Source organism: Lutra lutra, chromosome 4 (assembly GCF_902655055.1).
Source record: "Lutra lutra chromosome 4, mLutLut1.2, whole genome shotgun sequence".
Lineage (NCBI taxonomy): Eukaryota > Metazoa > Chordata > Mammalia > Carnivora > Mustelidae > Lutra > Lutra lutra.
The window spans coordinates 54,055,609-54,069,407 of record NC_062281.1 but is presented as its reverse complement, the minus strand read 5'-3'; the positions used below and the strand labels follow the sequence as shown (position 1 = coordinate 54,069,407).

General features: G+C 39.3%; 1 protein-coding gene across 4 annotated transcripts in view; it reads right to left on the bottom strand.

Moving 5' to 3' along the window:
• LOC125097684 (uncharacterized) overlaps nt 1-13,799 on the bottom strand; it is a 79,461-nt gene that overhangs the window by 43,659 nt on the left and 22,003 nt on the right. For 2 of the 4 annotated variants that reach the window (XM_047725561.1, XM_047725566.1), the window contains one exon: nt 2,665-4,139. The exons of 1 other annotated variant lie outside the window; for it this stretch is intronic. In XM_047725561.1, coding sequence (XP_047581517.1) covers nt 4,115-4,139 — 25 coding nt within the window. In that variant the 3' untranslated portion in view covers nt 2,665-4,114. Of the gene's footprint in view, nt 1-2,664; nt 4,140-13,799 lie in introns of those variants that run through there. One more of the 4 variants, XM_047725562.1, reaches the window with a different exon arrangement.

Here is a 13,799-nt window from a genome sequence, read left to right as displayed (position 1 = left end):
AAATCAACTTTATTTAGGCTTTTCGTGTGGGCTGCCAACAAATGCATTATTGCACTTGCCTCATTCCAAGTCTTTCCCCACCTCATGCTGAATGTTCCCGTCACAGCAGACAACTCATTACTCTGCATACATTTTAATGCCTTTCTTCCTCTTTCTGAAATAGTCTCCCTCACATTTTTACATTTCACAGCCCTAAACTCCCAACTCAAATGTCAGCTTCCCATATACACTCCTCTAGTGCTGTCAGGTGGAGTTAACTGCCATGTAGCCTTTAATCTCGTCTTCATTAGAGCATCTGACAGAGACAGGCTCTACTAGAGAGAAGCAGGAATCCGGTGTGTGAGGCCATGTAACTAGGCGGTGACCTGCCCGCTGTGGGAAACTGTGTATTGTATTTGTATCTTCTCCCCCTCAAGCCAATGCCTCACACAAAGACTTCACACAATCGTGCTCCATAGAAGCTTGCTAAATTGAAATATGAGTTTAGCAAATGTCTTAGAATGCCTTTTTAAGAAGGCTGAATGACTCATAGAGGCTTCTAATGTATGTTGAAGTACATCAGCCTACTGGTTTGAGTTGGCAGGGTTAATCCCATCAAAACATGCTTTTGGCATACAAAATAAGTAATCTCTCTTTTTTTTTTAAAGATTTTATTTATTTCTTTGACAAAGAGAGAGAGATCATAAGTAGGCAGAGCAGCACAGAGAGAGCAAGGGGGAAGCAGGCTCCCCGCCAGAGAGCCTGATGCGGGGCTTGATCCCAGGACCCTGGGATCATGACCTGAGCTGAAGGCAGAGGCTTAACCCACTGAGCCACCCAGGCGCCCCAGTAATATCTCTTTTTAAAAAAATATTTTTATTTATTTATTTGACAGAGAGAGAGAGAGAGAGAGAGCTCAAGCAGGGGAAGCAACAGGGGGTGAGGGAGAAGCAGGCTTCCTGCTGAGCAGGGAGCCTGATACATGGCTCGATCCCAGGACCCTGGATCATGACCTGAGCCGAGGGCAGACACTTAACGGACTGAGCCATCCAGGTGTTACCAAAATAAGTAATATCTTGATAATAATAATAATAATAATAATAATAATAATAATAGAGTTCATTTAAAAAACATTTGGAAATTACTAAAAATGTAAAAAAAAAAAATCATGGCTCCCCCACCCAAATAGTCATATTTGATCTTTTTTCAGTGTTTTTTCTATACATTGTTTTTATTATGGTTGTGATCCTTATCTGTTTGCAGTTATATACCCTGATTTTTAAGCTTAACATACTGGAAGTATTTCCCCTTCATGCTATATACACATCAAAAACAATTTGAAGAACCACAAGCCCACTGAATAAATGTACCATAGTGTCCTTAACATCACTGTAGTTCAGACAGTTAGCTTATTTGTATTTTTTTTTTTTTTTTGCTCTTATATGTAATAACACGAAGTAAATCTTTGGGCATAAAGGTTTTCCTTTGCCCGGGATTATTTGCTTTTATGAGTCCCAGAAGTATAATCCCCCACTGACTGAATACCTTATTATAGCAAGCCCTGAGGGACACGAATTGGTTTTAATCGATGGGTTTTGGCTTCTGATGTCTCCAGGCCACCATTATGAACTTCAACTGCCCAGAACTTAACTGAAGATGTGAAGAAAGGCTTTAGAAGATTGGGCTGAGCAAACACAGAAGACGTACTGTTTTCTAAAACCATTCGCTGATATTAAGTTGCTTGCTTTATTTTTTATTGCTTGTTTGTGTGTGTGCATTTGTGTGTGTATTTTGTCATTTCATTTTATAAGTGAAACCCTCCAGCCCATTATGTGTTAGCTGATTTTATATCTTTCTTTTGCAAAGAATGATTTCTTTGATTTCTGGATTTACTCACTTATACATTTATTAATGCATTTTACAAATATTTATGGATATTTACTCCATGCCAGACACTTCTACTAGGTGTTACATAACCAGACATTAATAAGACACATTCTTTTTTTTTTTTTTTTAAAGATTTTATTTATTTATTTGACAGAGAGAGATCACAAGCAGGCAGAGAGGCAGGTAGAGAGAGAGGAGGAAGCAGGCTCCCTGCTGAGCAGAGAGCCGGATGTGGGGCTCGATCCCAGGACCCTGAGATCATGACCTGAGCCAAAGGCAGCGGCTTAACCCACTGAGCCACCCAGGCGCCCCAATAAGACACATTCTTAAAAGCATTGACAATGTAGGACAAAACTTAACTTTGACAGAAGTAAGAATAGTATGGCTTTGGAAGAAAAATGGGGGAATTTTTCTGTCTGGGGTAATAGGAAGACAAAGGAGCTTCTACTTGCATCTTGAGTGATGTAGGAGTTCAACTGTTGGGCGTCATGTGGATTCCAGTCAGAGAGACCAACCTCTTCATGGGTGTGAAAGGGAATGATATGGAAAAATTGAAAAATTCTTTGTGGCTAATGAGGAGGCTTATATGGAGGGAAAGAACAGGAAATCATGTGGTAAAAATAGAAGGAGGCTAGATAATGAAGGGTTTCTTATATGTTTATATATATATGTATTTAATTTTTATATATATATATAAATAGATATATTTAATTTATATTTATTTTTAAATTGCAAGCCAAGAAGTTAATGTTTTATATTATAACCCATTAGGAGTCATTTAAAGTTTTTTTTCCTCTTCTTCATCCTCCTCTTCTTCTTTTTCTTCTAAAGCAAAGGAGTGGCATTAAATGATAATATTTAGGAAATATTATGCCAGGCATGTTACTTGGACATTTTACATAAGAAGTTTTCACAACAATGCTATGAGACAGTAGAGTTGTTTTCTTGAATAATATGGGAGAGGAAAATAAGACTTAAAAGAAGTTAAGTAATTTGTCCAAAGCCACACAGCTGGTAAATGGCCAAAGGGAGGTACAAACCTGAGTACGGTCGACTGCGGAAGCTCTTAATCACTGTGGTCTATTCCCTCTTCAGTGACATATTTTAGAAAGATGGCTTTGGAGTCTGGAGGAAGGTAATTAGTAGTTGAGGGAGAGAATGAGAGAGACAGAGAAGTCAGAGAGCCCATTTGTGAAGCTATTGCAAAAATGCAGGACAGAGGTGATGAGGGCCCAAACTTGGAGAGACTAATGGAGGCTGAGAGAATGGAAAAACAACAGCTCTAAGTATAAGGCTTGGATAACAGAAAACCACTGCAATTCTGGAAAAAATAGATTCATTTCATTAAAAAGACTGAAAATTCCAATTGTGGCACCTGTCATTTGGGGACTATCACAACATTCTAGAAAATAGTTGTCCCTCTCTGAGACTGATCTGAGGTAAATGACATTTCTTTCCAAATATCTGGCATAATTTCCTTTTGAATCATAGGGTTGCCTTTCATATACAGAGGAATTGTGTTCAAGGAAAATTCTTTATTCAGGCATTGCTTCAATACATTGCTTTAATACAATACAGTACAATCCTGGGGTACGAAAAGATGAATGGACTAAAAACTTTCCCTTAGAAATTTCCCAGTCAAGAAAGGTTGGTACAGTTAGGACAAAATAATCACATTGCTGATAAAATGTATCCGATGTCCTGAGAGGTGTTAAGGCATCCCCAGAGCCCCCGGGGAGGGGACAGAATTTCTGATTGTGGTATGTGGGCAAAGTCTACTAACAGTCTGTGGAGAGAGTCTGCATTTAAACTGGATAAGAAGCATTTGGGGAGGGTGGTGGAGTGAGAGGTGGTGAACCCCGGGTAGAAAAAAAAAAGAGAGAGAGAGAATCATCACAGAAGGAGAAGAAGGCAAGAACTGGGCATCTGTGGGGAAAGCAGAGTCAAGTTTAGTTTGATGGTTGCAGAAGGTTCGTGTCAGCAAAGGGAGGGAGGTAAGGCCAGGAGGTACGAGGCCAGCAGAATGCCAAAGCAAGCTGTCACATACGGTAGACTGGGGCAATATGGCTGACACTAAGTAAACACCCTGGATGGAGGAAAATTTTTTATTGCGAATCACTGGATTAGAAATCCTTCCGGGTCCTCACATCTCAAATATCCACAACAGTCTTCACGGTGCCTGGCAGATGTGCTGCAGATGTGAATGAATGACTTTTGTTCTTCCTGCTATAGTTACGATAGAGAGGACCTACTTTCCAGCAAGTAGACATCTTCTAAAAAAAAAAAAAAATAGCCAAAGTTAATGGCTACCAGTGAACTCTGGAGTCAGGAATGGCTCCAAGTCTCACTGAGGACAAATGATCAAGCCTCTAGCTTCAAGCCTTCTTTCTTCATTTTCAATTGGGAACAAAATTAGAACCTATCTAGGAAGGTTGTGACATTTTAAAAGCCTGGCATACAAAGCACTACAGTAGGCTATTATTCGGGAGCTGTTAGAATTCTAATGTAGAAACCAGAGTTCTTTTCTTAGGCTTCTGGCAACCAGCAGACCTATCAAGACATTATTCTACCTTATCCTCACATCTGTCCTCCTGACATTTTATTTCACTCTTCAGAATGCATAAAGCAAAGAATCATAAACATAAAAATCATCACTTTTCCTGGCCCTAACTGATTGAAACCCTGTTCACATGACAGGCTTCAGCGGGCACTGTCACTAGCTGCCTGCTGGACCCTGTCAGCTCTTCCCGCATATGCTGCCCCGGCCATCTGCTACGCGCCACGGCGAGCCATATGGAACCTAGCCCCCACTTCTCTGTAAATGCCTGGCTTTTTCCTTCTGCGGGTTCTTTGCTTAGCTGTGCTTCCTAGGTCGATGGAATGCCATGGTTTAGATAACAGTTCTCTTATCTTCCATCCTTGGAAGGACAGTCAATGACTTTAAATTTTATCAGGAGAACCTTTGGATGGCGCATCAACACTCATGCTAAGTAGTGACCGAACACTTCACTAAAAGCCCTGTGACATTTGTGACACAAGATAAATAATTCAGAAATCACGGTCCTGTTATTCTTTCCTACAACTCTCCCTCTTCTCTACAAAGGGAGTAATATTATATTTGCTTTCCTTCTTCCCTCTGATACTTTTAGCTGCAATTATCTTCCTCCAAGCTTAGAACAGCAGGTACAGCCATGCTGAGATGATTAGTTCTTAACTGTTGCAGGTTATTAGCTGTGCAGAAAACTATATGCAAACCAAGATATGGTTTGGCTCCTACTGTGATAATCTCCATGAGATTTACAAATATCAAGGAGATTTCGAAGCTCTCCTTAAAACTCCTAGCAAAAACGCTTGTCTCTTCAAAGTAGGCGCTTAAATTAAACCGTAATCAGTTTTCAAAAATAACTTTTGAGGATTTTGTCTAAATAAAAGTGTCGGGTTGCTTACTTAAATATACTTTTTAATGAAACAGGAAAAAATGTCTTAATGGAACAGAGGTAAAAGGAAGCAATTTTTGCTGATTTTCAGCAAAACCATGAAGTGAGACAAGGAAGTTTCCAGCTGCCATAACATCTTTTCCACGCTTCTCAGTTTTTCTTCCCACCATGGCCCCAAGCCACTTATAAATCACATTTTTTCTACCATAAGAAAAAATGTATTAAAACACTAGGATGTGAGTATAAATTAATTAAAAAATGTCAGACCCCTGAAGATAAATGAAGGACATGTTTTAACAAAAGAACTTCCGAGGAAGAAATAAGCAATTCACCTTCATTTTCATGGGGGAATAATTTCGCTCTTCTATTCATTTTCTCTTAGGCAGCGATTCTACTTCCATAAAAAAACAGCCCTTTTCCTGCCAGTTCTTTCCAGAACAGAGTCAACATACTTAAAGTCCTGTTAACTTTGTCTTTCCCAAAGCACTTATCATATATTGCCTCATAATGTAGTTATTTGGGTCCTATTTAATGAGCTCAGATAGAAAGCTCAGTTAACTGTTTTTCTTTGTATGCACAATTGCAGACCTGATGCCTGGACCTACTAGGTGTGTATAAATGAATCTGTGCTGAATGATCTTGAAAAGTCCAACATTTACTACAGAACAGAGAACTTGGCATGGACGGAAGGGATCTCCGGAGTTAATTGCGTCAATGTTAGATCCTACATTTGAACACAAAAGGGTTTCCTTATATTTTTGTGGTTCTCAACCTTTTATGTTTATACATGCTTTAAATTTTTAAGTTTTTGGTGACCACTTTCAAAGGATTAACAAAACAAATCAAGCTAAACATTTCAGCACTGAATACAACCTTAGCTAATATTTTGTAGTCAAGGACCCAGGGCAAGCTCCCTGGGATGGTATTGGCACCGGAGTACTTGACTCCGCCCCTTGCCCCGTAATCTTCATCAGCGTCCCCCTTTGCTGCAAGCCACCCCAAACAACACACAGTTGAAATAAAAGATGGATTCCGCTAAGCAAACTCCATTTGCTTGTCTACTATCTCTTCCTTCTAAGTAGACAGCCAACCTACTTAAGAAATTCAGTAGTCACTACTGGTTAATTTAATTTTAATTAATTTAATTTTTTATTATTTTATTATTTTAAATTATAAATTTAATTTTTATTATTTTAAATTTAAATTTACATTTTATTATTACAATTATTTATTATTTTTTATTATTATGTTCGATGTACATCACCAGTTTCTTTTTTTTTTTTTAATTTTATTTATTTATTTGACAGACAGAGATCACAAGCAGGCAGAGAGGCAGGCAGAGAGACAGGAGGAAGCAGGCTCCCTGCTGAGCAGAGAGCCCGATGCGGGACTCGATCCCAGGACTCCGAGATCATGACCTGAGCCGAAGGCAGCGGCTTAACCCACTGAGCCACCCAGGCGCCCCTACATCACCAGTTTCTGATGTAGTGGTCAGTGATTCATTAGTTGTGTATAATACCGAGTGCTCACTACAATACATGCCCTCTTTAATGCCCATCACCTGGTTACCCCATCTCCCCAGGCCCCTCTCCTCTGCAACCCTCAATTTGGTTCCTGGAGTCCAGAGTCTCTCATGGTTTGTCTCCCTGTCTGATTTCTTTCCATTCAGTTTTCCCTCCCTTCCCCTGTGGTCCTCCATGTTATTCCTTATGTTTCACATATGAGTGAAACCATATGATAATTGTCTTTCTCTGCCTGACTTATTTCACTCAGCATAATCCCCTCCAGTTCCAACCATGTTAATGTAAATGGTAAGATTTCATCCTTTTGATCCCTGAGTAACATTCTGTTGTATATATGAACCACATCTTCTTTATCCATTCAACTACTGAGGGGCATCTCGGTTCATTCCACTGTTTGGCTCTTGTGGACAATGCTTTTATGAACATGGGGGTGCAGGTGCCCCTTCTTTTCACTATGTCTGTATCTTTGGGGTAAATACCACTGGCTAATCTTAGATACACTGCTGCCTATTTAATAATGCTTTATCTGCCCTGCCCAAGCTCTTCTATATATTCAAAAGGCAATATGCTCTCACATTCCACTAAACATTCTTTCATGGCACTGATGATCGTGCCTGCCTTTTACCTTCAGCCAAGTACCCCTATTCTACCCATGTTACACACTCAATGCAGGGTTCTGGTGGACAGCCATCGCTCTAACAACATTACTAATTATAGCAAAAATGCAAGAAAAGCAGGGAACCAGTGAAAAGTCCACAGTTCTCCAGTGACCCAGTGGGCTACAGAAGCTGGGTCAGTCACTGTGAAGAGGAGTCAGCTGGCATCTAAGATTCCCCTCAGAATGGAATCCCTTTGATTTCCTTGTCTTGATTCTTCATACTGCCCTACTCAGGGGCAGACCCAGATTCTGTGGGCTTGAACCTTAAATAATTTGGGAGTTCTTTATGAAAAACAATAAAAATAACAAGTACAGAATTAGTTACAAAATACTGATTTCCATTGAAAAAACTCACAACAAATAACACACTCTAAAAAGCTCACATATACCCCAAACATCACAAAACCTACAAAAATAACAAAAGTTTTCAAATTAATTAAGTGTTGAATGCAACTTTGTGATAATACTTTCCTACTATTTTGGGCTGCCTACTCTCTGGTTACTTCTTTATATGATATATGGCAAAGTTTCTGGGCATTTCCATTTTACTTAAGCAGGGCCAATTTCAAATACTCATGCGTTGACAATACTCATTACCCAGTTAGCTGTCACTAACAGTAGCCTTACAGTAGCATATTATGAATCTCAGTGTTAGTTATTCCCCATCAAATCAGCAAGAAAGTTATCTTTTATTGGTGTGTTGATATAATTTACTACTCTTTACTAATTTGCTGATCAAATAATTGAAAAACTTACTCATTTCTTTTCAAAATTGATCTCTTTATTTTAGTTAATTGTGGCCTTTGATATGATCTGAAATGTTATTGACTTTTTAATAAATTAATTGAGTTGAAATTTTTTTCTGTCTTTGAACACATACTATAGATTCTTTTTTTTTTTTTTTTTTGACAGAGAGAGAGAGAGCACAAGTAGGCAGAGGGCAGGCAGAGGGAGAAGGAGAAGCAGACTGTCCACTGAGCAGGGAGCCTGGATGTGGGGCTCGATCCCAGAACCCTGGGACCACAACCTGATCCAAAGGCTGAGCCACCCAGGCACCCCCATGCTGTAGATTCTTAAAGTATTATTGTTCCCATGCTCTATGTCTTGAATAGCTTTCTAATTAACGTATTATCCCACATCCAGGGTTGTTAAAGAAAGTCACAAACTGTTAAAGAAAAATCCAAGTTACTTGCATTTTTACAATGCTTCATCTACAAAACAAGAATGTGTTACAAAATTTGAAGTAGTCAACAATCCCAGGTACTGCAGATGGAGGGTTTTTCCCCTCTATCAATGAGATTAAGTGAAAGAGCTGCATACCACACATATTCTGCAATTAATTCATCTCTTAAAGAGCACTTACAGCCATTTGTCTTCACCAATGTCATACGCTAATCTCCATATGAAGTATTTTACGCGCAGTACTTCTTTTTATGTCCACCGCTATCCTGTTGTGAATATAATAACTATTATCATCTCCACTTTACAGGTGAAGCTGTGAGGCTTGAATGTATAGCTAGCAAATGATTAAGCCAGAAGTCATGCTCGGAAACTGAATCTAGGGCTCAAGCTCTTAACCTACTTACGATCAGATTTCTTTCTTGCTTTCTTCGATTGCTGTATTGATAGAAGTGAGAAGATTTGGAAGGAGGAAATATGTGTCCTGAAATACCTGAAATATTAGCATCGCCTTAGCTTAAGGCTATGTATGGCAAGAAAAACACAATTAGCAAAGCTAAAAGGGTGCATATTTTCCCTTCCCCTTGTTCTAAGGATTTATTGGATCGTGGCAGCCATTTTTAGCCTCTGAGACGGGCAGAGGGAGCAAGGAGGCTTTAAGTTCTCACCACTTTTGCTAGCTATACAAGACTAGCCTGGTGCAAGGAAGGCAGAATCTTAGATCTTTCCCCTGGCTGTGACCTCTGTTAAACTCTGTCACCAGACTGGGGTACAGCTTCCATCTCTATAAAATTACAGAGAACTACACTAAGTGGTCTCTTAGGTCTTTTCCAGCTCTAAAATTCCATGAAGCTCAAATGCAGTGCCAGTTTAAGTGGGAACAGCGGGTGTACCTAGTACCAAAGATATTTATTTTTTCATTTATTTTTTTGAGAGAGGGAGAGAGTGTGTATAAGCACAGGGAGGGGCAGAGGGAGAGAGAGAAGCAAACTCCTTTTTTTTTTTAAAGATTTTATTTATTTATTTGACAGAGATCACAGGTAGGCAGAGAGGCAGGCAGAGAGGGGGGGGAGAAGCAGGCTCCCTGCTGAGCAGAGAGCCCAATGCGGGGTTGGATCCCAGGACCCTGAGATCATGACCTGAGCTGAAGGCAGAGGCTTAACCCACTGAGCCACCTAGGCGCCCCGAGAGAAGCAAACTCCTGGCTGAGCAAGGGAGTCCAATGTGGGACTCAATCCCAGGACCCCAGGATCATGATGTGAGGCAAAGGCAGCTGCTTAACTAACTGAGCCACCCAGGTGCCCCTATTTTTTTGTCTTTAGTTGCTTAACTCATACTATTTAGATACAGATATTTTCATATACTGAAAGAAAAACCAAACTATTCTCTCTTCTCAAATATTCTGATTTATCAATTACCCACAAAATTAAAATGAAGGGGCTTTGATATTAATAAGCTGTATTGTGCATAAGTAAGGATATTATGGGAGGCGATCCACTGATAAAGCAATAATAATAATAATAATAATGATAATGATGATGGCCTCACTTGAGTTCATATTGGTTTATGGCCATATGTAAATCCAAGTTGGAAAATCAGTCATATTGAGGCATGTTTACAAATAAATGCTCCTGACAAAAATTATAAATGATCAATAAGCTCATGAAAAAGTATCAATATCACTGAGAATCAAGGAAGTGAAAATTAAATCAAAGAAATATAATTTTCTATCCCCCAAACAGATAAAGATGGAATAGAAATGTAATTTGACTTTCCTAAGAGAAAATTTGATAATATATTTGGAATTCTTTTTAATTAAAAAAAATTTTATGAAAGCAGCTAAACTGAGCCCGACAACAATTTTTTCCCGCAATGGTACACCTGAAGCAAGAGTTAAAATGTAAGAGGAGTCTAATTTTGTGCATTTCTGATTAATTATGACAATTTTAAGTTGTCCACTTCTTTTCCACTCATAATTCAAAGAGACAAGCCCTTGTCATCTTTTGTTTCTCTCACTCCTTAACTTGACATCAAGCTGACCCTGCCTCCAGCACCAGGTGGGAGGACCCCAGCTGAAGGTGCTCTCAGCTCTAGGTCTGCAGACCTTCCTACCGACTGAGGGCTGACTGGAGTCCCAGACTCTCTCTCCTCCACAGCGGGACGTGTGCAGGGTTGTATCCGGCAGCCAGCATCAACCATCCTTTCGGATCTTCTTCCCACCTGGGACAGGCTGGGAATCTAGTGTTGCTTGGTCTGAACAGATTTAAGGAGATTTTCTCAGGAGGACCTGAAAACTACCATAGCCTCCCCTCATCTTACAGAGTCCCTTCAGTTGAGGGCCGTGGTCACCCAGAAAAGGCAGAGGCTTCCTTAGTCTCTCTTACCTCCTGGAGCAAGGAGCTTCCCTGGGCGGGTGTGGGTCAGCGTGGACACTACTTGGGATTCCAGCTTTGCTCCATCCAGGGGCAAAGGGGTGGGGGGATGGGGAGAAACTACTTAATGGGTGAGATGTTTTACTTTGGAGGGATGGAAATGTTTTGGAATGAAATGGAGGTGGTTGTTACATAACATTGGGGATGTACTAAATAAATGCCACTGAATGGTTCACTTTAAAACAGTTAATTTTATGTTATCTAAATTTCACCTCAAAAAAAATTTTTTTATTTGAGTAGAGACTATCTTTGAGTAGCAGCATTATGCATGATTTCTCTTGTCTTATCTGCATTTAAAAATTGTCAATTGGGAATGACATTGTTTTAGTAATTAGGAAAGAATTATAAAAAAAAAATTAACCTCCAAGAAAGTTAAATTTAAAACTACAGTTGAAGGCAGCTGACAAAAAGGCTAAGAAAAAATCGAGATTTCATTCCACACTTTGAGGAAAATACATCTTCAAAAAATATATGAAAAACATAGTGTGTATCATTTTCATCTCTGTTTATTAACAAATTTCTTCCCATGTATGGCTTCCCAGAACTCTTTTAAGCAAAGAAGAATGGCGGCAGGAAAGTTCGTAGACTTAATTTAGAGCAAGTGTCTTTTGGGAAAAGGAGAGATGGTGAGAAGGGATGGGATTATTGGGATAAAAAGGTTAATTCAAATCTACTTTTAAGAAAGAAACAACTAGCCATTTGGAGGATGAGAACAAAGTTCACTTTACAGCTGTGTTTGTTTTCCCTCTCTTTCTCTGCCAGATAGAGGATTGAGAGAGAGTAAATGCACGATACTTTTTTGCTTGCTTGTTTTAATCATAAAATTATTCCCTGAAGACTTTAGATAGAGCAGTTGAGTTTTGGTTTGGAAAAATTAGAGAAGCAATAAAGGAGACGGAACTGCACTTCTTGCTGCCTCTAATTTTCTTCTGTAATGAGTTTCCTGCTTAAATGTGCGTGCAATTTGTCCTTTTTCCTTACGGGAAAATATGTGCGGTAGCGAATCTTTCAGGAGGCTACTTTCCTCGTAGAGCTCATTTTGTCCCACTGGGGGAATGCCCTTACAATTAGTGCCAGTCCAGCCCTACTGTGGGAAACATTTGGAAGAACATGGAAGGTGTTGTTGAAAAGAATAATAGATCAAGGGCTTTTATTTTTCTATGATCTACTTATAAGAAAACCATAGATATCTAACATGCAAAGAAAAATGATGGCTGAAAGTGTTTCTCAAAGTGTTTCTGGACTGCCTGAATCAAAATGTCCTCATTATTGCCCAAAATACAAATAGTTGGTTTAATCTTAGAACTACTGAAACAGAAACTGTTGGAGGTGAGACTACATTTAAAAAAAAAAAAATACACATAGGGACAGCTTGGTGGCTCAGTCTGTTAAGTGTCTGTCTTTGGCTCAGGTCATAATCCTGGGGTCCTAGGATCAAGCCCACATAAGGCTCCCTGCTCAGCCAGGAGTCCGCTTCTCCTTCTCTCTGCGCTCTCCCACCTCTCCTCAGGCTCTTGTTCTCTCTTTTTCACATTCTCCTTCTCTGTCTCTCTCAAATAAATGAATAAAATCTTTTTAACAAATACATGTAAATACATTCTAAGTCAGAGGTCGATGAAGCATGAGCAGAGGACCAAATCCAGCCCACTGCCTGTTTTTATAAATAAAGTTTTATTAGCACACAGCTACACTCTGTTGCTGTTTTCGTACGAAGATGGCAGAGATAAGCAGTTGTGGCAGAAGCTCTATGGGCCTGTAAATCTTAACTGTTTACTATCTAGCCCTTTGGTGAAAAAGTTCGCCGCCCCTACTCTAAGCTACTGCCTCTCAAACTTTCATGTGCATAGGAATCACTCAGAAATCATTTGAGAAAGATTTTGACTCAGTAGGTCTGTCAGGAGGCCTAAGATTCTTTTTCTCTCCTATGTGATGCTGATGTTGCTGTTTTGTAGATCATATTTACTACCATGGTCTAGAGTAGTTGTTCCCAGAATATGACAAATGTAAATTCTTAACTCCAACATAAGTCTACCAGGTCAGAAATGCTGTGGGTTGGACTCAGCAATCCATGTTTTATCAAGCCTTCCAGGGGATTTCTGATGCATTCCAAAGCTTGGGAACCACTTGTCTGGATTATCCTTATGTAAACTAAAACTATCTTCAAAGAGCCTGAAATTTTATGTTTATGTTAGACTCCATTGTCTAATATATACATATCATTGATTTTCCTAAACATTGTATATATTTGTTGATCATAATAATCAGCAGGGAAGGAGACATGCTGTATGAATTTGCTGCTTAGTAATCTGATTTACTTCTTCCTTGTGTATCCAGAATGGCAGCCTCAAGTAACTAAAATTTTAAATATGTCTTCTTTGGTTTATTCTAGTTTAATATTTGCTTTCAGAGGGGTTTTCTATTTTTGTGCCTGCTCAAAATAGCTTCAAATGGCATGTCATTTCTAAAGTGAACAACAGAGGGAGCTGGTGTTATAATACTAATCCATGAGAATTAGGGGCATTTTCCCTCTTTATTGGCCAAATCAAAGGAAGAACAGCCTCTTGACTCATTCTTGAATAAAATGTTCTTGTGTAGATGCGTAGGGCCTGTTATAGACAGCCCTTTCTAATGCCAAAACAGCTATATGGTATGTTCGAAATGACTGTAACGTGTAAGCAATTCTATACGATTACTTTGTTCTTTT